The sequence below is a fragment of the Halyomorpha halys genome, unplaced genomic scaffold (assembly GCF_000696795.3).
Source record: "Halyomorpha halys isolate HHAL.00 unplaced genomic scaffold, Hhal_1.1 Scaffold334.1, whole genome shotgun sequence".
NCBI classification, from domain to species: domain Eukaryota; kingdom Metazoa; phylum Arthropoda; class Insecta; order Hemiptera; family Pentatomidae; genus Halyomorpha; species Halyomorpha halys.
The window spans coordinates 205,107-231,318 of NW_027112976.1; the positions used below are offsets into that span (position 1 = coordinate 205,107).

Consider the following 26,212-nt stretch of genomic DNA (forward strand, 5'->3'; position numbering starts at 1 on the left):
TATTTTAAAAAAAATTTAATTATTGGAAGATCGCTGATTGACCGTGTGTTATATAAATGGTATATGGTCCGAGTGCGGTCAAAGAAAACTCAAATATTAATAACTATTGACCTATCATGTCCTTTGTCCTGGTTTTATTTTCTAAATTCTCACCCCATACATAAGCTAATTACATTTTATAGCTATTATCCTTTCTTTTTCTTTTATATTTATATAATTAAATTACCAGCTTAAGTATACTTACATTAATTAATTTTTCTATAATATATATTTTTTTAAATTATTTATTTAATGTAATTTACAACTGTACAAAATAATAAAATAGGTAAATATGTAGTATGTTTCAAATACACTTGAAAATCTTGGAAAGGAACTATCATGGTTAAGGAGTTTGGAATGAAAAGATACATATCTGTTTTGGGTCCAATCTGCAACGAATAGGATGTTAAGGTATTTGTGAAAGAGTTTATTTGTGACGTAATAAGGAGCATCAAGGATTTTGGATTGTAACGATTGGATGCGGGAAGAATTTGATGGTTTGGTGGAGCCCCAGAGCTCAATTCCATATGTCCAGATTGGTCTGATTATTGTAGTGTATACTAATTTTTTGTAGTGAATGGGAAGTTTAGAGCGTTTGTCAAGTAAGTGTTGTAGCAATTGGAATCTAGGAGCAGTTTCTTGTCGTTTCAGTCTTTTGTGTGGATTGCAAGTAAGTCTGTTGTCAAGATGGAGTCCTAAGTATCGAATCTGTTCAACAGTCGTTAGTGTTTCTATAATATAATTTACATACCTCTGTGTCCCTATTCATTTGGTATATTGTCTTTCTTTTAACTTTATTTCTTCTGTGTACATCTGTAATTTATTTATTTATTTTTTTTGTTAAATATTTCTTCTCCCCCCTATTATGTATATTATCATTTATTGTTTAATTAATTTTAATATTTTCCTTATTTTCTACACTGTTTACTTTAAAATTATTTTCAAATTTATCGTACTTAACTACCATCTCCACTCCTCATTACATGGAACAAAGAATTTCTAATAAAACGAACCGAGTTATATATTTCTCAAATTATTCCTTCCGATCCCGAACTATCCTGTATCTATTACTCTTAAAAGGATTCTTGAATTTCTATAGAGAACTTCCTATAACGTTGACAGATCTCAACTAGGAACCCATTTGAAAACATTTATAATATTAGTCTGGTCAATACATGGCAAATAACTAGTCTTAAACAAAATATATATAATAAATATTATTTTAGTTTAATGATTTTTCATAATCTCCAAATCGATAATTAATAAATTATTTTACTAGGCAAGCTATATAACGTTAAATTTAAATTTTAAAACAAATACTTAGGAGAACCAATAAAGGAGTGGGTGGCAGGGGTAAAGATTAACTGCCAAGAGCACTATCGGAAATCGGAGCCTGGGACCGATTCGATGCTATATATTCCTGATATACGTTTAAACATTCAGTTTCAAGGACAGATGTAAATCGATCTAGATCTTTGGCCTATGCCTATTCAGGGTCAACTGAACCTCGAGGACTCGTACGTCCTTCCTTGAAAAAGATCTTTCGTTGTTAAAAACTCTAGGGTAGTTGTTTTTTAACTTCTCAAATTGACCCCGCTGCAATTAATGGAAAATTACTGTTTTTGGGCAAAAATGTTTAAATTGTTAAAATGTAAAGTAATTCCCATGAAGACCTGCATTAGCCATGTAGTTTTAGGCTGCTGCGTCCTTGAAAATCCTTTGAAATTACCCTTCCTTACCCTAACTAAAGTTAAAGGGATAAAAAATATTTTTTCCTTATTTTGGACGACCATGTTTTGTTTTCTGTATGTATATATATTTTTTTTACTATATTTGGAATGTTTATATAATTTCTATTCTCTTGACTTAAATTTAATTTCATGTTCGACCCAACTAATGCATCACAAACACTACAGGCACACATAACATCTATTGAAGTATGGTGTAAAAACTGGAGAATCAAAATAAATCCTGACAAATCCCACCAGATCACCTTTACTCTCCGTCGTAAACCTCTGCCCTCCTGTCCTACAGTATCCTTTCTAAATACACCACTAATGCCTGTTGAACAGATTCGATATTTAGGACTCCATCTTGACAAGAGACTTACTTGGAATCCATACACAAGACTGAAACGACAAGAAACTGCTCGTAGATTCCGATTGCTACAACACCTACTTGACAAACGCTCTAAACTTCCCATTCACTACAAAAAATTAGTATACACTACGATAATCAGACCAATTTAGACATACGGAATTAAGCTCTGGGGCTCCACCAAACCATCAAATTCTTCCCGCATCCAATCGTTACAATCCAAAATCCTAAGTAAAATCCTTGATGCTCCTTATTACGTCACAAATAAACCCATTCACAAAGACCTTAACATCCCATTCGTTGCAGATTTGACCCAAAACAGATATGCGTCTTTTCATTCCAAACTCCTTAACCATCCTAACCCATTAATTCTTAATCTTTCATCCTTAACAATCCCTTATATAGGCGTCTGAAAAGAAGATGGCCACGGGACCTTCTAATTTAAATTAATGTTTGAAGTACCACCCAGTGGTTCCTTCCCAAGATTTTCAAGTGTATATGAAACATACTACATATTTACCTATTGTATTATTTTGTACAGTTGTAAATTACATTAAATAAATAATTTTAAAAAAAAACTTTTGAAAAACTACAATTTGTAAACTAAATTCCATTGGTTTTGATAGCCGACTTATTTTCTGTTGGATAGTTTAAAACAAAATTATAACAGTTAGTAAAAACTTAGTTTTTCCCAATACCGAAGTAACATCCGTAAGTTTCAATCAAATATTATTTGATGAGAGAACTAATTACGGTGAATTCGTTTATAGGTATTTGAGTGTAAGAAACCATATTCATCAACATGATTAAACACATTTCTTTTTGTTTTGTTTTTCGCAATTTCCACCACTGTTCGCTGGTCGCTTTTATATTATTAACAAATAATATTTAAAATTATGTAATTAAGCACCTTATCTTATGTAATATGCGGAAACCGTTTGATGAAAGATTTAATTAAATCTTAATATTGGAGGCAAACAGTTCTCAATGGATATTTTTCCTGAAGAAACGGCTTTGTAAGCAGCTTTTGTCAAACGGGGCACACATATAAAATTCTCTCTCTCAGTTCTCTTCTCGGGTTGACTAATTATATAAATACCGGGGGCTTAAAATCCATTGACATTGTCTAGTAACAGTACTTCGAACTTCTTTATAAAGTACTGAACCCCTGACCCATCATGGTTTGTAGCGGTACAAATTCAAATGGTTTGCCCAACTTTATAGGTCTTGTTGATCCTAATCAACCTAACCTGAAAAGGTTTAAGACTGCGACTTACAGGATTTAAACCTTTTTCAATCAGGATCAGCCTTGCAAAGCAGGGGGGGGGGATCCTTGGTTAACAATAAATAGTTTTTTCTACTATTGTGTACCTTTATTGACCGCCATCCGGACTAACTTCCAAAAAATAATTTATGAGTCATAAAAATGACTTCAAATTTAGGCTGTGGTTCTAAGTATTATTGAAAATAAGAGAGCCTAAATTATTTATTTTAATAAATTTAACAAATAATATTTTCGTATGCCACGTATGCCGATGACGTATGTGTGCTCGCAGTTTTATTATTTTTATAATTTAAGAGTTAAAAATATGTGTATTTTCTTTTGTTAGCTTAGTTATTAGCAATTATGTACGACGGGCTACACAGAGAAGAGCTCAGTTGATTAGTATTTAAAATTCATACCAGATGTTATTACCATTGATGTGTTTCTTAAAACATAAATACTATATTGTTATTTGAAACTATCAAATTTTTAAAATCATTGATTTTATGATGTTTTTTTTTTTTTATTTTATTATTTATAAGTTTTAGTCATAATTCCGCACAGACTTCTACAGACGGATGATTTTCCATGGTCTATATGTATGTTTTTAATTGTTATATGGATTCATGTATTGTATATTTCGTGAATATATAATTTTAACGATAAGAGTGTTGTCTTGGAGTTAATAATAACCCATTAATTGTATCCCAAACTCTCCAATCCTATATCATAGCCCTCGAAGAATGGTGTCATAATTGAAGGATTAAAATAAATCCCGTTGAATTACCTTTACCGTTCATCGTGAACCTACCGACAGCCCTAATTTAATGATGTTACTCTTACCCCTGTCGAACAGATCTGCTACCTTGGACTACATTCGAACAAACGATTAATCTGGAATCCTCACACCAGACTGAAAAGACAGGTCTCAATTCCCAACACATTACGATAGACTGTAATAAGGCCAATCTGGACATATGGAGTTGAGCTTTGGGACTCCACTACTTCGAATTCCTCTCGTATACAATCCTTACAATCCAAAATCCTTCGTAAAATCCTCAATGGTCCTTACTTTGTCACAAATAAAATCATACATAAAAAGACCTTAATGTTCCCTATGTAACCGATCTAGCCCAAACCAGATATCACTCCTTCCATTATAAACTCCCTAACCACTCAAAACCCCCTAGTTTCTAACCTTGCATCCTCTTCCATTATTGACAATCATCCGAGGCGCCTGAAAAGAAGATGGCCACAAGACCAGCTAATGTAAAATGTCATTAGAGTGTATGGGTAGTAGCTCTATACCTCTGTAGCACTCTATTTTAACTAAGATTATATCTACTGAATGTATTATGTAATATACAGTTGTAAATAAAGATAATAAAAATAAAAATAAATAAATTGTAGTTACATTTCACAAACTAAAAGTACTTATAGAGGATTTTGCGGCCAGTATATCTTCCTATAGTTAATTACCCAGACCCACAAATGGGGCAGACACACATAAACAGTCTCAATACTCGATTAAGGGCTACTAACTTGTTACTAGCGACAAGAAAACTGATAAGCCCCGTCAAGCAAGTTCGTCAATGAATCGCTTCGACTCTAAAACAATCTAAAATAATGCTACATCTCTCCGATATGCACAAAAATAACACCACATCTGTGGAGTATAAAGAACTATTTTTACGTCTTTTTGAAAATTCTACCGGTGGTTTCAAATCAGAAAGCACAACCCCTGATTTTTTTACCCCTGATTCAGTAGTTTTAGTGGCAAACAAATTTGAAACCTATCGCCTTATGATTGAATAATAAATTATTTGTGTTTTTGTTTGGCTAAAAAGCCTAACATATATGTGGTTATAATGATTATGTAACTTGTTGCTATTTGTTTGAGAATAAACATGGTTGCTTAGACCAATGAAGAGTGTAACCTATTGATTCTTCTTTCATTACAATCGGTGTACGCAGTAAACTTTTAGATCTTTGGCTACTGCTTTCCAGTTTGCTGTTTGCAGCTCATTCGCATCTTTGTTGATTCTGTCTTTCCGTCTGGTTTTTGACCTCCCATGAGGTCTCTTGCCTGCAATACTGGCATTCGTTGTTGTGTAGATGCGTCCATCAGGATTGCATCGAGCCACATCTTAGCCTCCTTACCTTCATATCATGAGATATTGACTGACCACTCTCTGCAAGCAGTTCACTGTTAGTTCTTCTCCTCCATGTTTTAAGGATCTGGTCCCAGATCGCTTCTGTTATTGTACGAAGAACTTTCTGTTTAAATCTCTGGATTGTGCTATCTAGGGTACTTGTTAGAGCCCAGGTCTTGTAGCCGTATATCAGAGCTGGATTTATATTGGCATTCTACACCCTTAGCTTCAGATTTTTTCATGCCAGAATCAAGAAGGTTCAGTTTGCACTTGTTATAATATACGCTCGTCTATCTCAGCCCGTTAAACATTTATTGATGTTATTGAGAAGCCGTATTTGAAACTTTCTACTGTCGTAAACGATTTGCCACCCACGCACATCGTGTTGTTAAGAGTATAGAGTATTTTCGGTTTACAATAATACACTTCTCTTACCCCTGTAGAACAGATTCGTTATCTTGGACTACATCTTGACAAACGGCTAACTTGAAAAGACAGGAAACTGCACGCAGATTCCGACTATTACAGCACTTACTAGACAAACGGTCTAAACTTCCAACTCATTACAAAAGACTGATCTACATGACAATAATTAGGCCCATCTGGACATACGTAGTTGAGCTTTGGGGCTCCACTAAACCTTTGAATTCCTCTCGTATCGAATCTTTACAATCCAAAATCCTCAATGCTCCTTATTTTTTAATAATAAAACCATCCATAAAGACCTAAATGTTCCTTATGTTATCGATCTAGCCCGAACCCGATATTATTCCTTCTATAATAAACTCCCTAACCACCCAAACCAACTAGTTTCTAACCTTGCTTCCTCTTCCATTCCTGGCAATCCTCCGAGGCACCTGAAAAGAAGATGGCCTCGTGACATTATATTGTAAACTGTTATTAGAGTTCTACTACTGGGTAGTTTCTCTACCTACTGTCTCATATCATTATGTCATTATGATCAAATTTACTTGTTGTATTTTTTATACAGTTAATAAATATCATAAATATTTGTATGATATTATTTTAAATATCAATAAATAAAAAAAAAAAACAATCATATACTTTGTTTTATCTTCATTTGCTTTCAAGCCAATTTCCTCTGCTTCTCGTAGTTTGTCTCATCTATATTATTATTATATATAAAATAAATCTTGCTCTTCTACTAAGGCCTTGCTGGTGTAGCTTATTCTCTCCTACCCAGGGAGTAGTGAGTAGAGCCCATATCCTCCTTCCACCCGTACACGAAGGTTCTTGTAGTGCGGGTACTTTTCTTTTTTCATCAGCTCAGGAAGATTGCTCTCAGTCAGAACATAGAGTCCTGTTTCCCTCATCATCTTGGCTCTCAGTGCTTCATAGGCGGTACAGGCAAGTAGGACGTGCTCGGTGGTCTCTGGAACCTGACAAATTGGGCATAGATGATCGATGTTTATGCCATGTGCGGAGAGCTTAGCTCGGAAACCCCCATGCCCAGTGAGGAACTGTGAGATCCAGTAGTCGGGGAGGACCCACGTTGATTCTAGGCGTGAACCAGCGGTAGGAACCCACTGTCGATATACATCATATTCATATTCATACATCATATCACTCATCTATATACATCATATTCCCTTTATTCAGTACCCTCTAAAATCGTATCCAATGTAGTAAAAGTTATTGATTTTCAATTCTCACTTCCTCAATCCATGGGGCATAGCAATAAAAACAAAATAGATTTAATCAAGATCACCAGTTAGGATTCTGAACATCCTACTGCACTATCCACCAATGTCATCGTGTGGTGGACGTTGTCTCGTCTTCTTTGGAGCGCGGAATGTACTGCGCGGGAGTCAATTTAGATGTAGAACAGGCTTTTGATCCTTCTACCTGCTTACTCATTATTCAAGGTAAGCCACAATGGTTCCTATTCATCCATCTTCTAGATTATTCCAGTCCGCTTGAGTCCTTCAAGGTAGTATCTTCGGCACCATCCTCTACACATTCTATAGAACTGATATCCAAATAAATCCTAAGATTATCCTAGAAAAAATCCTTAATGCTCCTTACTTTGTCACAAATAAAATCATGTGTAAATACCTTAATATAACCTAACTACCCAAACAAGCAAGTTTTTAATCTTGCTTCCTCTTCCATTCCTGACAATCCTCTGAGGTGTCTGAAGATGATGGCCTCGAAACCTTCAAATGTGGAAATGTTATTTGGAGTTCTACCATTGAGTACTTTTTTTACATGTTTGTATCATACCATTATAATGTTACATCAAAATTACTTGATGTGTTTTTATGTCAACTAATAAAAAAAAAATAATTTATCAAAAAATAAACAATTTCTACTTACCCAGAACTGTGCCAGTATGTTGACCTGCATGAGGCGCTCTATGTGTTCCTCAGTGACCTCCAGGACGCTGGCCGAGGATACGATGCCGGCGTTGTTGATGAGAATGTCCACCGGAGGGAGCTGTTCCGCTAGCTTGGAGACCTGGTGTTTGTCGGCGATGTCGCAATAAGCCGCTGCCGCGCAGCCCGGCCTCGTCGCGTTACACAGAGCGGCAGTCTCCTCGGCGGTCGCCAGCGACACGTCGACGCAGGTCAATTTGACGCCCTCCTGTACCAGCCGCAGGCAGATCTCTCGACCCAGGCCTCGCCCTGCTCCTGTGACCTGTTAATAGAGACCCTACTTAGTATTTTTCATCCTACATATTAAAGGAAGAAACTTAGTGCGATAGTTAGTATTTTTTTATTATAAAAAGTTTTCTTTAAAAATTTAAAAAAAAAAGTATAGATCCATACAATTTAAAAAAACACTTATAAAAATATACATTAAAAACACACTAGACAATAGAAAAATAACCGTCTGTCGAAGTATGTGTGGAATTAAAACTAAAAACATATAAACAATAAATATTTTTAAAAATACGTTAAATATCCAAAACAATAATTTTAACAAGAAAATAGTTTAAAATAACAATAAAATATTATGTTAAAGCAACAAGGCATTGTAACAACCGTGGTAGGCCGTGAATTCATCAAATACTGACCAACTGAGCTCTTTCCAGCGTAGCCCGTCGTACATAATTATTAACAGCTCTTCAATTAAAGCTTTTTAACAAAATTAATAATTGTTCCGCAGTACGAGTCCGCTAGCCAAAATATTTCATTCTAACTTCGCTATACTTGGAACAGGTTCCCAAGAAGTGAAAGGTGTCTTCCCTTACTTAGAAGTTGCAGATGGGGCAATTCTGTAATCTGTTCACGGTACCACACGTCTAAAGCGGAAAATCGACCACATCGATACCTAATCAAAATTATCCTTTAAGTACAGCGTTACCGTAATTAAATATAGTCTCCTGTTCAACAGATTCGATACTTAGGACTCCATCTTGACAAGAGACTTACATGGAATCCACAAAAAAGACTGAAACAACAAGAAACTGCTCGTAGATTCCGATTGCTACAACACCTTCTTGACAAACGCTATAAACTTCCCATTCAATACAAAAAATTATTATACACTATGATAATCAGACCAATTTGGACTTATGGAATTGAGCTTTGGGACTCTACGAAACCATCAAATTCCTCCCGCATCCAATCCTTACAATCCAAAATCCATGATGCTCCTTATTACGTTGCGAATAAACTCATCCACAAAGACATCCCATTCGTTGCAGATTTGACACAAAACAGATATGCGTCTTTTCATTCCAAACTCCTTATCTATCCTTACCCATTAGTTGTTAATCTCTCATCCTTAGCAATCCCTGGTAATCCTTCGAGGCATTTGAAAAGAAGATGGCCTCGGTACCTTCCAATTTAAATTAATGCTTGAAGTACCACCAACGGGTGGTTCCTTCCCAAGATTTTCAAGTGTAAATGAAATAGTCATTTAGGTGCCTGAAAAGAAGATGGCCTCGTGACCTTATATTGTAAACTGTATTTAGAGTTCTACTATTGGGTAGTTTCTCTACATCCTGTATCATATCATTATGGTCAAATTTACTGGTTGTATTTTTTATACAGTTGTAAATATCAATAAATAAATAAATAAAAAAACAAAACATTAAATCTACCTTTTTCATCTAATTACAACTTATAATGTTAATTATTAAGGTTATCTCTTGATTTAATTTTAACTTGGAATTTAGTGAGAGGGAATAAAATAGCTGATATAATTATCAGAATATTATCCTTCGTTTATTCCAGGTATTCCGTTCTGAATCAGTAAACAGAAACCAGCGCAAACAGTTTGTGTTTATACTTCGTAGAGTGTGGAAGTTTGCTGATAGGAGCTACAAGGGATTATTAGACATTGTACATTCAACAAAAGATAAGGGGCGAATTTCATTTACTTTTTTATTAAAATTAATTTTGAAGTAACTAATACAGAACGGCAAATGAAGTCCAGAGCTAAGTTGGGGCTTATCAGCTGTTACTTATTGATCGTCTGAAGAAATTCTTTTAAGAAATATTTTTGGTGGGGGGGCTTGTTGTTCGATAGGGCTTTAGAGCGTAAAACCTAATGGTCATAAACGCCCAGGTTTTCTACTTTATTTTCCTAAATTTATTTTTTTTTTTAATAATTTATTTATTGATATTTACAACTGTATACATATATACACATCAAGTAAATTTGCTGTAAATGATATTATGACATGATAAAAACATGTGGAGAATCTACCCATTGATAGAACTCCAAAAACATTTCTAAAGGAGAAGATCACGAGGCCATCTTCTTTTCAGACGCCTAGGAGGATTATTAGGTAGTGAAGGAGAAGCCAGGTTAGAAACGAGTTGGTTTGGGTGGTTAGGAAGTTTATTATGGAAGGATTGGTATCTGGTTCTGGCCAAATCGGCAACATATTCCTAAATTTAAATTTAAATGTATTCAGTTTTAATATTTAAATCTAGTAAAATAGGTTTTCCCCTTCGGTATGCCTGCTGGATTTTTTAAGTTATATATCTATTTTTAGTTTTGATATGATGAAATTCGTCCCTTATGAATTTCATTTACTTTTTTATTAAAATTAATTTTTTTTGTTTCTTTTCTTGTTACATTGGAAGATACTTTCCTTTTTATTGTTTATCTTTTGTTTTTATTTTATTATTTCTTTTGTTAATTTCCATATAGGAAAATTTGTTGTCTAAATTATATTTTTTTTAATCTATCCAGGACTGGCGCTATTTTCTATTTCATCTTATTGAGGATATTGAAGGCATAGCCATTTTTTGTCTGTTTTCATTTAATGGTGTAAAAAAATACTGGTCATGAACGCTATAAATTTCTTATTTATTATTGCTTAAATTTGTCTTATTATTATTATTTTTCGTGGCCTAAATTTAAAAGGAGATGACCATGAGATCTCTAGAAATGTTATTGCAGTTTTATCAATTGTTAGATTCTCCACATGACTGCATCATGCCATCCTATATCTAACACCTAATTTACTTGTATATATTTTTAATACAGATGGATATCAAAAAATGCATTTAAAAAAATCTGTTTTGTGCCTTCAATTGGATATTGAGGTTATTAATATCTTATATTTAATTATATAATTCATATCTACAATACTGCGAATATAGTTCATTTTTTTAATAAACAGTGGGGATAAAATTAAGGATTAAGCGGGATACTAAAGTATTTGAGCTTATTATTACAAGAGGCAGATAACTCAAATTACAAAACTCGAATAGCTCATTTGATTAAGAGGAGAAAGTCGTAAAACAAAGAAATAATCTAAGATTAAAATGATTACACTGAGTATGACTGAGAAGTAACTAATACAGAACGGCAAATGAAGTCCAGAGCTAAGTTAGCTTGAGCTTTTACTTATTGATCGTCTGAAGAAATTCTTTTAAGAAATATTTTTGGTGTGGGGCTTGTTGTTCGATAGGGCTTTCTATTTTATTTTCCTAAATTTAAATGTATTCGATTTTAATGTTTAAATTTTGTACAATAGGTTTTCCCCTTCGGTATGCCCACTGGATTTATTTTAGTTATATATCTATTTTTAATTTTGGTATGAATATCATCATGGATCATTTATCACTATTACTTATTGTTCGAGTTTGTGGCAGATAGTAATATTTATCAATACAAATTTTAAAATATATATTAGAAAAATATGACCGGAAACAATACTGTGGTGATCAATGCCCATGATTTATATTTTCTTTTCCTAAATTTAAATGTCCTTTGATTGCATCCTAAACTCTACCATCCCATATCACAACCCGAATGGTAGAAGTCTTCAAAGAAAATACAACAAGTAAATTCGATCATAATGACATAATGATATGATACAGGATGTAGAGAAACTACCCAGTAGTAGAACTCTAAAAACAGTTTACAATATAAGGTCACGAGGCGATCTTCTTTTTAGGCGCCTCGGAGGATTGCCAGGAATGGAAGAAGAAGCAAGGTTAGAAACTAGTGGGTTTGGGTGGTTATGGAGTTTATTATGGATAGAATAATATCGGGTTCGGGCTAGATCCGTTACATAAGGAATATTTAGGTCTTTATAGATGGTTTTATTAGTAACAGAATAAGGAGTATTGAGGATTTTACGAAGGTTTTTGGATTGTAAAGATTGGATACGAGAGGAATTCGAAGGTTTAGATTTAATGTTTAAAAAATAATTTATCCCATATGAAATGCTATGTAAGTTTATATGGATTCACGAAAGTAACACCCATCAAAACAACCACTATCGATATCTATTACTCAGTGTATTTTTAAATATTGTAGAGTTTTATCATGAAATGACATTTTTTTAAAAATAAAATTGTAATTAAAAAAAATATAAAACTAGTTAATTAAAGTATTAAAAATTAATTCTATTGCCTATTTTAGCATTAAGTATTCCTACCCTCGGTCCCATCCCCTACACAGTCTAAACAGCAGACATCCCAACCAATCCTTACACTATCCTCACCACTTATGCCGATGACACATGTGTGCTCGCAGTTAATAATAACCCTTTGATTGCATCCCAAACACTCCATTCCCATATCACAGCCCTCGAAGAACGGTATCGTAATTGGAGGATAAAACTAAATTTTAAAAAATCCCATTAAATCACCTTTTCTTTTCGTAGCAAACTTGCTGACTGCCCTACACTATCATTTGATAATGTTGCTCTTACCTGTCAAACAGATCCGCCACCTTGGACTATATCTGGACAAACGACTAGCAGAATACTCACACAACACTGAAAATGCAGGAAACTATACGTCATTTTAAACTATTACAGCACTTTTGGACAAAGAGAATTCTAATTTATTACAAACTGATCTACATAACTGTAATAAGGCCCATCTGGAGCCTGTTTCAAAATGAAAGCCATCCATAAATACAAGTACACTAACTATAAAGTACAAGCACTAATACATTTTGTTTCATGATGGCGACGACTATTAGCTACATTGTATAAACATAAATGTAAAAAATTACCTGGCAGAATTGTATCATAAACATTGTAACACAAACTACAAGATTAATAGTATTAGTTTGTACTTTATTATGAAAGACTGGAAATACGGAGTTGAACTTTGTGGTTCCATTAAACCTCCAGTTTCTCCCCATATATAATCCTTACAATCTAAAATCCCTCATAAAATCCTCAATGCTTCTAATTTTGTCACAAAAAATCATACATAAAGACCTTAAGGACCTATATGTAACGGATCAGGCCCGAACCAGATATCAATCCTTCCATTATAAACTCCCTAACCACCCAAACTCCACTAGTTTATAACCTAGCTTCCTCTTCCATTCTTAACGATGCTCCAAGTCTCCTGAAAAGAAGATGACCACAAGATCTGCTAATGTAAAAACATCATTAGAATGCTACCAATGGATAATTTTTCTTCACGCCTGTATCACTCTAATATAACTGAGATCAAATTTACTAGATATATTTTAATGCACAAAGATTCTATGTATAGTAGTGTTATTAGAATTAGTATATAATAATTATTATATTACTCTGTTTGAGGAATTAGTAGCCGGAAAAGGAAACATAAAAAAAAATCCCTGCATTGTTAAATATCTGCTCTTGTTAGGAACTAAATTCAAAGCTCTTTGGACTGTAATATAGAGGTCGCTGCTGCAGCCTGGAACCCTCCTCCAGAAAAACAATTTCCTCCTGGTGGAGCGTGGGACCGCCGGGACAATTAGATCGTCTGTTCAATCAGTTTAGTTCCGTTCCAATATCAGCTGCCCCCTTGCTAAGCGAGATTCGAACCTTTGGTGGGGGAGGTGGTCTGACGACTGAGGCAGTAGATCACGACCTGTACTGGGCTCCTGCCAGCCCCTTGCACAATATATCCAACAGGGGGGTCTCAAAGTGATTTAGGGATATCCCTTGTTAAATTTATTTCTCTATGAACTTCTAAGGTATTTCTACTTCTAATTTCTCCAATGTAAAATATAAATCGGTCACTATGTAGTATAATGCCACCATAAATAAATACTTAGTCACAATTAACTAAATATACTTGAATATTAACAATATTATACTGTATTCGAATAAATAAAAAGATGAAAAAATATACTAATAATTCTTCAAATTTAAAACAGTTTCTAAAAATATATATTTCAACGTATTTAAGTTATTAGACATAATTAAATAGTATATCATCTAACAAAATATATATATTTTTTGTTATATTTGACTTAGTCTACAGATAATACTAATAATAATAATAATCTTTATTTATTCTGAGACAAGCCCCTTTAGAATAATATTACAAGCATGAAGGCTTGAAGTAAATTTAAAAAAAAAAAATGAAATTATGAAACATAAGTACAACCAAAATAATAAATTGAATAATTGGCAGAATATATAAAATAAATGATTGGAGAAGTTTGTCGGGGGGTACGGTCAGCAAAGAACAACATAAATAAACAAAACCATATTTATTTTATGCCGACGTTTCGACCTGAATTTCAGGTCTTCATCAGGGCTATAGAACAAAAGAGATAACAACAACATTTAGAGTAACATACAATTAAAAAGGAATAGTATACAAACAAATTTAGTATTATAAAAATATTTAATTAACTCATAAATGATAAAAAAATGATAACTGATTATTGAATAGTACAAAGTTTTAATTGATTGATATTCGTGGAATTTTGTATACTATTCCTTTTCAATTGTATGTTACTCTAAATGTTGTTGTTATCTCTTTTGTTCTATAGCCCTGATGAAGACCTGAAACTCAGGTCGAAACGTCGGCATAAAATAAATAAATATGGTTTAGTTTATTTATGTTGTTCTTTGCTGACCGCACCCCCGACAAACTTCTCCAATCGTTAATCTACGGTCAACTATCTACACCTCAATATAAAATAAATGTATAAAAAATAAAATCAAACCATCTATTACATCGTTAATCATAAAAAAAATGGAAGAGAATTAAATGAAAATGAACTAAAGATAATTTTTGAAAAAGAAACATTACTTTTTATTTGCATAATTACATAAAATAAAATAAAATGAAAAACATCAAACCGAGAAAAAAATCAACAAAAAACGAAAAAAAAATCCTGTACAAATCTCAGGTATATTATAATAAAATAAAATAAAAAAAGCAAATAATGTAGGCTGTGATTACTTTGTGACAATTCATAGCGAAAGAAACCTTGTCCACGGTAATATCTTTGGAACACGTCAATTTCAAAATAAAGTCAAAAGGCTGTATGTGCCAAAAAAAAAGAAACATTAATGTTTATTTATATATTTATAAGTTTAAAAGAAAATGAAAAACATCAAACCGAGAAAATAAAATCAAAAAATAAATTCTCTACAAATATCAGATATATTATAATAAAATAAAGCAAATAATGTAGGCTGTGGTCACTTCGGGACAATCGATAGTGAATGAAACCCTTGCCCACGGTAATATCTTTGGAACACGTCAATTTCAAAATACAGCCTTCTGTATTAATGTAAAAATGGTAAAGGCTGTATGTGCCAAAAAAAAATAACATTAATGTTTATTTATACATTTATAAGTTTAAAAGAAAATCAAAAGTATTAAACGGAGAAAAAAAAATCAACAATTAGCAAAAAAAAATATAATCCTTAAACAAATCATTAATATTATGGTGTATTATAATAAAATCAAAGACCTGGAAACCGAGATGAGAACCAGAAGGATGATGTTCTATGGGCACACGAAGAGGATGAAGGAGGAAAGATCGAATAAGAAGATCTTTAAAAAATTTTTAGCTACAAAAACATGGCAGGATACACGAAGCAAATAAGAGAGGAACTAAAGAGACTTCAAATTTCAGATATCTACTGTCTAGATAGAGATACGTATAGGAAACATTGAAAAATATCACCAATATTGGAAGAGGATAAAAAAAGGGGTAAGAAGTGGTCCGAAGAAAGAAAAGAAAGGCAGACGAGGATCATGAAGCTGCGATGGGAAGAAAGAAAATGAAGACTCCCAAAGAAGCCTAACCATTGATATTCAATATTCATAACGTGGTCCTTAGGATAAAAAAATAAAATAGAAGGAAAGCAAATAATGAAGGATGTGGTCACTTTGTGACAGTCTCTTGAGGAAGAAATCCTTGTCCACAGAAATATCTTTGGAACACGTCAATTTCATAACAAGGCCAACAATTGAGGCATGGAAAAGGCTGTATGTGCCATAAAAAAAAAAAAAGAAACACTATTGTTTTTATATTTGTTGTCATTTGTTGATCAAATGAAATAGGGGTTGTGAAATAGACGGGAAAGAAAAAAAAGGAATAAATTGAAAAACTTGTATTTAGTATGTAGACTGGTATTCATTCTAAAAGAAAAGTAAAATAAAACTGTGAAAAAAAAATGTTATCTTTCTATTATATTATATCATATAAAAATATATAATTTATATATGTCCAATCACGGATTTATCAGTATGCTGTGTAATGTAGCAACCCGATGTATTTGGGCAGCATGAATGAATAAAGTATTTCTTTCTCCCTATAAGTTTTAAAGAAAATCAAAAACATACAGCGCCAAAAAACTAGTTTTGAGAAAAAAAAAACTGGTAACTGCTTCGAATTTTGATCTAAAATTATTGTATAATACATCTCTATGAACTGAACTGTTCAAGACACGAACTGCCAGCTATAATCAGTCAATTGCCACTGGTTTCTTAAACTTTATCTCGTCCAAATCTCAGTTTTCGTATTTTGGCACAACCTTTTCCATTTCCATGCATCAATTGTTTTTTTTATCAGATATGCCCCAATTATAAAAAAAAACAATAATATGATTTATTATCCTAAATTAGTGATAACAAGAAAACCCCAATTAATTAGATTTATTTATTATTATAACACATTAGGGAATACGTAGCTTAATGATTTTGAATGCAATGGAATAACGATTATTAAAAGATATATAATTTGGATTATTTGATTTATAAGTTTATTATTATTAAGCTAGAAAGAAATATCGCTAAAACTAATATCGGAAACAATTTTTTTACTATCAATGTTTTATTTTCCTAAATGGTTGATGATTATCTCGAAAAAAAATACAAAACATTACAATATAATTTAATACAAAATAGTATCATAAATTTCGCATAATTTTCACGATCAAATGCACTCATAAAATCACTAGTTATTGAGAGTAAAATAATACTACTCTCAATAACTAGTGATTTTATGAGTGCATTTGATCGTGAAAATTATGCGAAATTTATGATACTATTTTGTATTAAATTATATTGTAATGTTTTGTATTTTTGTTTCGAGATAATCATCAACTATTTAGGAAAATAAAACATTGATAGTAAAAAAATTGTTTCCAATATTAGTTTTAGCGATATTTCTTTCTAGCTTAATAATAATAAACTTAAATGCAAAACATAATTTCAAATCTATTTGCTCAACAGCCCTGATTCCTCAGTCTGCTTGTATACCTCAGGGGAATATTCTTGGTCTTATCCGTTATACAGTTTTTAAAGCTGAAATCTCAAACCATCATAAAACTCTCTTCACCACGTATGCCGATGACACATGTCTATTATCAGGGAATAATTAATCTTCCCTTGTATCCCAAACCTTCTCCCCCTAGAATACCACTCTCTAAGAATGGTGTCAAAACTGGAGGATTAAAATTAATTCCAATAAATCCCACAAAATCACATTTACCCTTCTTCATAACCCATGACTTCCTGCCTCACATTATCCTTCAATAATGCCCCAATCATTCCTGTCGAACAGATCAACTACCTAGTACTAAACCTGGACAAAGGACTGACTTAAAATGCACATATTTATGATTGAAAAGACAGGAAAGTTCTCATTGATTCCGATTATTACAACACTAACGGTTGAACTTCCAACTAATTACAGAAGACTTATTTATATGACTGTAATAAGCCGTATCTGGACTTACAGAGTTGAACTTTAGGGCTCAACTAAACCATCGAATTGCTCTCATATACAATCCTTACAATCCAAAATCCTCATTGCTCCTTACTTTGTCACAAATCAAGTCCATCAGAACTTCAATATTTCATATGTCGCTGTTTTGGCTAGTACCAGATACCAATTCCATGACAAACTTCATAACCTGATGATCGTCTGAAAGCCGTTTGAAAAGAAGATGACCATGAGATCTCCTCTAGAAATGTTATTTGAGTTCTTTCTATATGAGTTGATTCAACGCATTTGTATTCGTATTTACACAACAGTGCAGAGATATTACATATTTTTCTCATAAACAGTAGGGATAAAATAAAGGATTAAGCAGGATACTAAAGTGTTTGAGCTTATTATTACGAGACGCAGATAACTCAAATTACAAAACTCGAATAGCTCATTTGATTAAGAGGAGAAAGTTATAACATTAAAACAAAGAAATAATCTCAGATTAAAATGATTACACTGAGTATGGGTGAAAGAATCTAATAAAGTATCTAATGCAGAAAGGCAAAAGAAGTCCAGAGCTAAGTTAGGGCTTACCAGCAGGGCTTACTTATTGATCGTCTGAAGAAATTCTTTTAAGAAATATTTTTGGTGGGGGGCTTGTTGTTCGATAGGGCTTTAGAGCGTAAAAACTAATGGTCATAAACGCCCAGGTTTTCTATTTTCATAAATTTAAATAAATTCAAGTTTGATGTTTAAATCTTGTACAATAGGTTTTTCCCTTTAGTATGCTCGCTGGATTTTTAAAAATTTATATATCTATTTTTGATTTTAAATTATATTATATCATCATATTTTCATTTAGTGATAAATGATCAAATTCTTACTAAAATTAAAAACAGATATATAATAATTATAATAATGAATGCCTAACGAACTCGTTAAAGATTAATAAGTGTTTATTAACATTTTAGCGGATCTATAAAATGTTAATAAGCAATGAACCGACCCGTAAACGTCCGAGCGGTAGACCTAAACGTAGATGGGAGGATTGTGTTAAAGCTGATTAAATAGAATTGGGCTTGGATGGGTATCACTGGAAGGTACATGCAGAGAGCGTTTGGTAGTATCGGCATCGAACCTTCGGGTTCGTTAGGCTTTATTATTATTATTATTATATATATCTATTTTTAATTTTGGTATAAATGTGATCATTTATCATTATTACTTACTGCCCAAGTTTGTGGCATATAGTAATATTTATCAATAAAATTAAAAAAAATATATAACCACAATCAATAACTGTACACATAACAAAATAAAATAGTAATATAGATTGTAAGAACCCATACTTTTTAGGATTATTAACCCCCCTTTCCCGTAATAAATGGAACTAGCAATCCAGAAGGCTCCCAAAAGTAGGCCACGTGGAGATGTTCTGCTATATTTAGCCTTTAGTTGAATTTCACTTTAATCTTCTCTCTATATTCGTTCTTCAACCCACTCTCCGTTTATTCAAAGAAATTACTGTAATCAGTTATACTCTTTTTTGTTTTTCTTTAAAAATAAGTAAAAAATAAAAACAGTTTCATCAATATGATCCTATTGTCCACACACATTTCATTGGAAAATTGGTCAAAAGAGATCTATTGGTTTTATAAATACTTTCAAATCGAGAAAAAATAGCGTGGAGAGAGAGAGAAAAAAAGAAAAAAAATGTATTTTATTTTATTTAATTTATTTATTGATATTTACAACTGTATAAAAAAATACAACCAGTAAATTTGATCATAATGACATAATGATATGATACAAGATGTACAGAAACTACCCAGTAGTAGAACTCTAAAGTTTACAATATAAGGTCACGAGGCCATCTTCTTTTCAGGCGCCTCGGAGGATTGCCAGGAATGGAAGAGGAAGCAAGGTTAGAAACGAGTGGGTTTGGGTAGTTAGGGAGTTTATTATGGAAGGAATAATATCGGATTCGGGCTAGATCGGTTACATAAGGAACATTTAGGTCTTTATGGATGGTTTTATTAGTAACAAAATAAGGAGCATTTAGGATTTTACGAAGGATTTTGGATTGTAAAGATTGGATAAGAGAGGAATTCAAAGGTTTAGTGGAGCCCCAAAGCTCAACTCCGTATGTCCAGATGGGCCTTATTATTGTCATGTAGATCAGTCTTCTGTAATGAGTTGGAAGTTTAGACCGTTTGTCTAGTAAGTGCTGTAATAGTCGGAATCTGCGTGCAGTTTCCTGTCTTTTCAGTCTTGTGTGAAGATTCCAGGTTAGTCGTTTGTCAAGATGTAAAAAAAATGTAAAAGATGAAATTTTGAGTTAAATCAAATCCTAAGCGTATAGGATTGCCCCACCTAGAAAATAATCCATATTTTGAAATGAAATGAAAAAAATAATTTTATTCTGGGACATATGTCCTCTAAGAATAAATACACGGTTCATATATTAAGATTTTTATCTGGCAAGCATTTGCAATTTTTAGGTTGTAGAAGGTAGGTAAGGGAAAGAATGGATGAGGACTGGCGAATGGAGATGGGCAGAGAATTCCAGGAGGTTGCACGTATGGCGAAGGATTTGCTAAAGAAGGCGGTTCTATAGGAGGGCATAGATAAATCAATCGGTTGGGATCTGGTGTTTAAGGGGTGTATGGATGAACGAAGAGTGAGGAGATCTAGGATATAGGTAGGTTTTTTGATTTTAAGAACTTGGAATAGAAAAACACCAAGGAGATATTGCCTTCGGGAGGTTTGATAGAGCCACTTCAACTCGGTATACCAGCGGGAGACTTGAGAGCGCCTAGGGAACTCAAAGATGAATCTTACAAAGCAATTCGTGAGTCTCTTCAGTCTCAACTCTAAACCTGCAGATAGCTCTCCATACACCAAGGATCCGTAGTCGAAGTGGGGGAAGACGAGAGAGGATACTAAGAGCTGACGGGTGTTCAGAGGAATGGAATCTTGTAATTGTTTGAGTACAGTTATGAATTTGCGTGTGATTGGGGAAATATGGTTATTCCAGGAGAGGTGTTGATCAAAGGTGACAGCAAGGATTTTATTGTAGGATAGAAGTGGATCGGTTGGTTGTTAATGAAGAGTAGAGGTCAGTAATGGAGGGTATGAAGTATTTCAGTCTATTCATCTAGTTTTTGTCCTCCTACTTGGTATCTTGCCTACTATACTAGCATTCATTATTATATAGAGGCGTCCTGATGGATTGCTTCGAGCTGTTTTAACATCCCTGACAGATACCTTCCTGTACAAATCTCTTTTTTTTAGTTTCATTAATTTTAATGTTATTAAATTAATTAAAATACAAAATACATTTTTTTAAATTCAATAATTATACAAATTATATTATTATATAATAGTAAACAGTTGTGTTATATTTTCAGGGGTTTTTTTATAGATCAAGCAAATATATCAAAAATGGAGATGAGTAAATCTGCTTAAAATTAAGTCTAGTTGAAATTAATTAATGCCTTAGTGATAATTAATGAGACAGATACTTTTAGCGTTGAGTGTACCTGAATGTATGTGCTATCTGACAGAGTGTACTAATGAATGTTTCACGTCTCCATTATCTCGCAACTGTTAAATCAGGTCGTTGTAGCTCCAGGGAAATAAATGGACTCGGCGCAAAAATGTAATTTTTATCAGTTCCACTGCGATTCCATTATCTCTAAAGCATTATTCCGTATAATGTGAGAGTCCCGTATAAACGAAATAATTGTACTGTTAGTTATATTGTTAACAGAGAATAAAATATGTTGTTGGTGTTCTATTCTATGTTTTAACGTATTTATTCATTAAATTATTTTATTTTATTAATAATATTTTTTTGTGTGTTTTTAAAAACTTATTTATCCATTCAAGTGTTCCCTGTAACCGGTTTTTTTTTATTACATTTTCCTTTTAATCTATGTGTTAGTCTTATTCTCGTAAAATGTATCTATTTGTTTGTTCTTGGTAAACTGATCTACTGCTGTGACTATGAATGATGGTCTGATCTCACATTACCGTCTAATATTGAATTTGTTTAGCGGGTCACTGAAGAGGATCTAGGAGGGTGAATTCTGGAAAACGAATTTGTTGATCGGGTGAATTGAATAATTGTGAAAGGGTGAAATTGGAGGAGCAGAAATGAGAAAAAAAAATAGGAATGAATGATACAATTGTATTTGTTGTACAGACCGAAATGGATTGTAAAAGGAAACTGTAGTGGTGAAAAAAATTGTTTATTATATCCTATTATTGTATCTCTTTTTTATTTATGATTATACCATGTATGTGTAATGTATATATGTCTGATTACGGATTGATAAGTATGCTGTATGAGATAGCAACCTAATGTATTTAGGCAGCATAGATAAATAAATAAAGTATTTCTCTCTCTCTCTCTTCTACTAATGTATTACAACATTTACTCCAAGCTAACCATAAATTACAACATTTACTACAAGCTAACCATAAATTACAATATTTATTCCAAGCTAACCATAAATTTCCATTAAGTGAACCGGTAATCATCACATAGACAATATTTTGTTTATTTATTTATTGAAATTTACAACTGTAAAAGAAATTTATATAAGTAAATTTGATGAAAGTTTCGAACACTTAATAATCATTGTTATTAAACAATTTATAAATAAAATATATGGTTGAGGGAAAAAAATGTAGGTTTATTAAATCCACACACAAGATTGAAACGACAAGAAACTGCTCTTAGATTCCGATTGCTACAACACCTTCTTGACTAACGCTCTGAACTAAAATTCACTACAAAAATTAATGTACACTACGATAATCAGACCAATTTGGACATATGGAATTGAGCTATGGGGCTTCATCAAACCATCAAATTCTTCCCGCATCCAATCGTTACAATCCAAAATCCTAAGTAAAATCCTTGATGCTCCTTATTACGTCAAAAATAAACTCATTCATAAAGACCTTAACATCCTATTCGTTGCAGATTTGGCCCAAAACAGATATGCGCTTTTCATTCCAAACTCCTTACCCATCCTAACCCATTAGTACTTAATCTCTCATTCTTAACAATCCCTGATAATCATTCAAGGCGTCTGAAAAGAAGATGGCCTCGGGACCTTCCAATTTAACTAAATGCTTGAAGTACCACCAACGGGTTCCTTCCCAAGATTTTCAAGTGTAAATGAAACAGTCCACAGATTTACCTATTGTATTTATCATTTATATAGTTTTAAATTACATTAAATAAATAAATAATAAAAAAATTAGTATCGTACTAGACTAGAATAGTACTTAATCTCTCATCCTTAACAATCCCTGATAATCCTCCGAGACGTCTGAAAAGAAGATGGCCACGGGACCTTCTAATTTAAATTAATGCTTGAAGTACCACCAGTGGGTGGTTCTTTCCCAAGGTTTTCAAGTGTATATGAAACATACAACATATTTACTTATTGTATTTATTATTGTACAGTTGTAAATCACATTACATAAATTTAAAAAAAAAGGTTTATTCAGATAAAATTACATGGGATATATAACATAAAACTATTTTAAAAAAATAAAATTTGTATTTTGAAAAAAAATAGTTATAATCTTATAACTCTTTTGTGACTGGCTTTATTATTTTCATAAAATCTAAATAAAAGTTTCAAACACTGTTTATTATTACTTCGAATGTCCAACGTTTCGGCCAACATGGCCATCCTCTAGGACAATCTTAACTATGAATTCACAGCACCATATTCAACTATTAAAGCTTTTTGGACATACTGGAAGATCGCTGATTGACTGTGTATAATAATAAAAGGAAGTTGGTCCTGTTGCGGTGAAAGAAAACTCAAATAGCGATTAAACTATTAATATTGAGCCAACGTTTTGCCCAGCGTTGCATGGCTTCATCGGGGCTAAAAGGAATACAAACACTTCACTGAAGTAAACAGAAATGGCAAAAGTAAATGAAAAATTAAAAGGATGAACAATGAAACGTAAAAATTAATTATTTAATATTATTCTTATTTAATTTTTATGTTTTATTGCACATCTTTTTAATTTTTCATAATAAGGTGAAGATAGTTGTCCGTAGATATATAAGAGGATAGGATGGTCGTGGCGGGGAGGGGGAGAGGGTGCTGTCAGCAGAAAAAAAAACAACAACTAATAAACAAAGGAATTATTTATATGTGGCGACGTTTCGGCCTAACTTTCAGGTATACATCGAAGATATAAAAACAAAAAGGCAAAAACCATCATTCAGAGAGAAAAAAATATAAATAAATAAAATGACTAAAATATTGGAAAATATACATAACAATAAAATTAAAATATAATCCAGTTGATTAATAACTATGGACAAAGACTGTAGTAGATTGATAATTATATTTCATATTTTTTAGTCTATTATTTATTTTATTTTATATATTTGTATTTATTTATTTTTATTATTACTTTATTTTCTTCTCCTCTTTTTAATTTTTCATCAACATTTACGTCATTTAAGTGTTTGTATCCTTTTTTAGCCCTGGTGAAGCCCTGCGATATGGGGCGAAACGTTGGCTCAATACAAATAGTTTAATAACTATTTGAGTTTTTTTTTTACCGTACCCTGACCACTTTCCTTTTATTTAAACTTTTCTCAGTTTTTTTGCCTAGGTTTAGTCAAATTAGTCAAATTAACCTATGTTTGGCACGATTTCATTTCAATATAAATAATTTTAATTGCAATTGGAAAATACTGTATCTCTTTCGGTGGTATGTACCGTTTTGTATTAATAGATAAAAAAAAACTAAACTTATTCATTACTTTTTTAAATTAATTATCTAAGTAGGAGTTTTATAAGCTAGTCTACGAGTTAGATGTAGTAAAAATAAATTTTTAGTTATTTGCTTTATAGGCTGGCTTATACATTGTGGTATTTATTTTGTAAAATAAGCAATCGAAGGCGCCTTCATTTCGAACCGCATATCTGTCAAGCAATGTGGGTTTAGTATGCAAAGTTAATGAAGGCTGAAGAGAATAATAATATTTTTTTTTATTGGTAGAAGATAGTTGACCCTATTAAGTATATTGTAGTAAGATAGTCCGAATGGCAGTCAATAAAGATACCGAAAAATAGTAAAAGAAAACTATTTATTGTTAACCAACAAGCTTCGTCAGGGTTGTCTAATTGTAGGGCAACTCATAGTACAAGAGCCGGGAAGAAATAAAGGCAGTCATCTCACCCCAATTTTTGATTACATTAATGAAAACTATGTATAATTAATAGTCAAAACTGATGAGTCTGCCAAGTATAGGTAGGAGGAATAAAATATGGCGGCTGTTTCACAACCTTAAGAAACACTAATTTTTCATTCGGTGCTCTATATCTTAAATATTACCAACAACACTAGAAAACCTAAGAGTACATTATTTAAAGAAGAGTAAATTCGCTGAAATATTAGCCTTAAAAGAGCTATTTACCACCAATAGTTCTCGAGATACAGCTTTTTAAAAAGCAAAATTTCGTAAAAATCTAATGAAAGATTAGTTGTTAGTTAATTTATTTTGAGAAATCTATATCTCAGGAACTATGAGACGTACAGATGTCTATTAGCACTCAAATTAAAGCTAGTTAAATGGACTATGACGTAGTTTATGACATATATCGTCGTAGGAGTAGTACTTTTCATGATATATGCAAAAATAAATTGATTTATAGTTCGGACAATGAGTTTGATTTATGAAAAACTTCATTTCAGAAACGATTTGATGTACAGATGTCTGCTAACGCTCAAATTAAAGCTAGTTAAATTAACTGTAAAATAGTTATTAATGTTTATCTTTGTAGGACAAGTAGTTTTTATGATATTTGACAAAATAAACTCACAAAATGTTAATTTTTAGGTATTCGTATAAATTGTTGGATTTTTGAAAAAATATATCTCTAGATTATTATTTTTATTTGAAAATTTAAAAATGCATTTAATCTGCAATAATTTTGTAACTGACCCTGCTGAATAATTGATTTCCTCCAAAGTTTTAAATATTTTTCTAATTTTTTTTTTCTTTATAATAAGGAGTATTTTTATTTCCATTTATAATTTGTTTAGAATTCATTCTGATTAATTATTAATCAATTACTTTAATTACAATTACTAATTAATGTCTTGTTATTGAACAGCTATGTTTTCATTTTCATATTTTTGTACTTATTTTAACATAATTTCTTTAAAATATTATTCATATAATATATAATAAATACATATTTATGTAACTTTTTTTAAG

General features: G+C 32.2%; 1 protein-coding gene across 2 annotated transcripts in view; it reads right to left on the reverse strand.

Annotated features, from left to right (window-relative positions):
- LOC106681405 (epidermal retinol dehydrogenase 2) overlaps window positions 1–26,212 on the reverse strand; it is a 333,191-nt gene that overhangs the window by 69,156 nt on the left and 237,823 nt on the right. For both annotated transcript variants that reach the window (XM_067050626.1, XM_067050627.1), the window contains exon 3: window positions 7,891–8,211. In XM_067050626.1, the coding sequence (XP_066906727.1) occupies window positions 7,891–8,211 (321 nt within the window). The remainder of the gene's footprint in view (window positions 1–7,890; window positions 8,212–26,212) is intronic.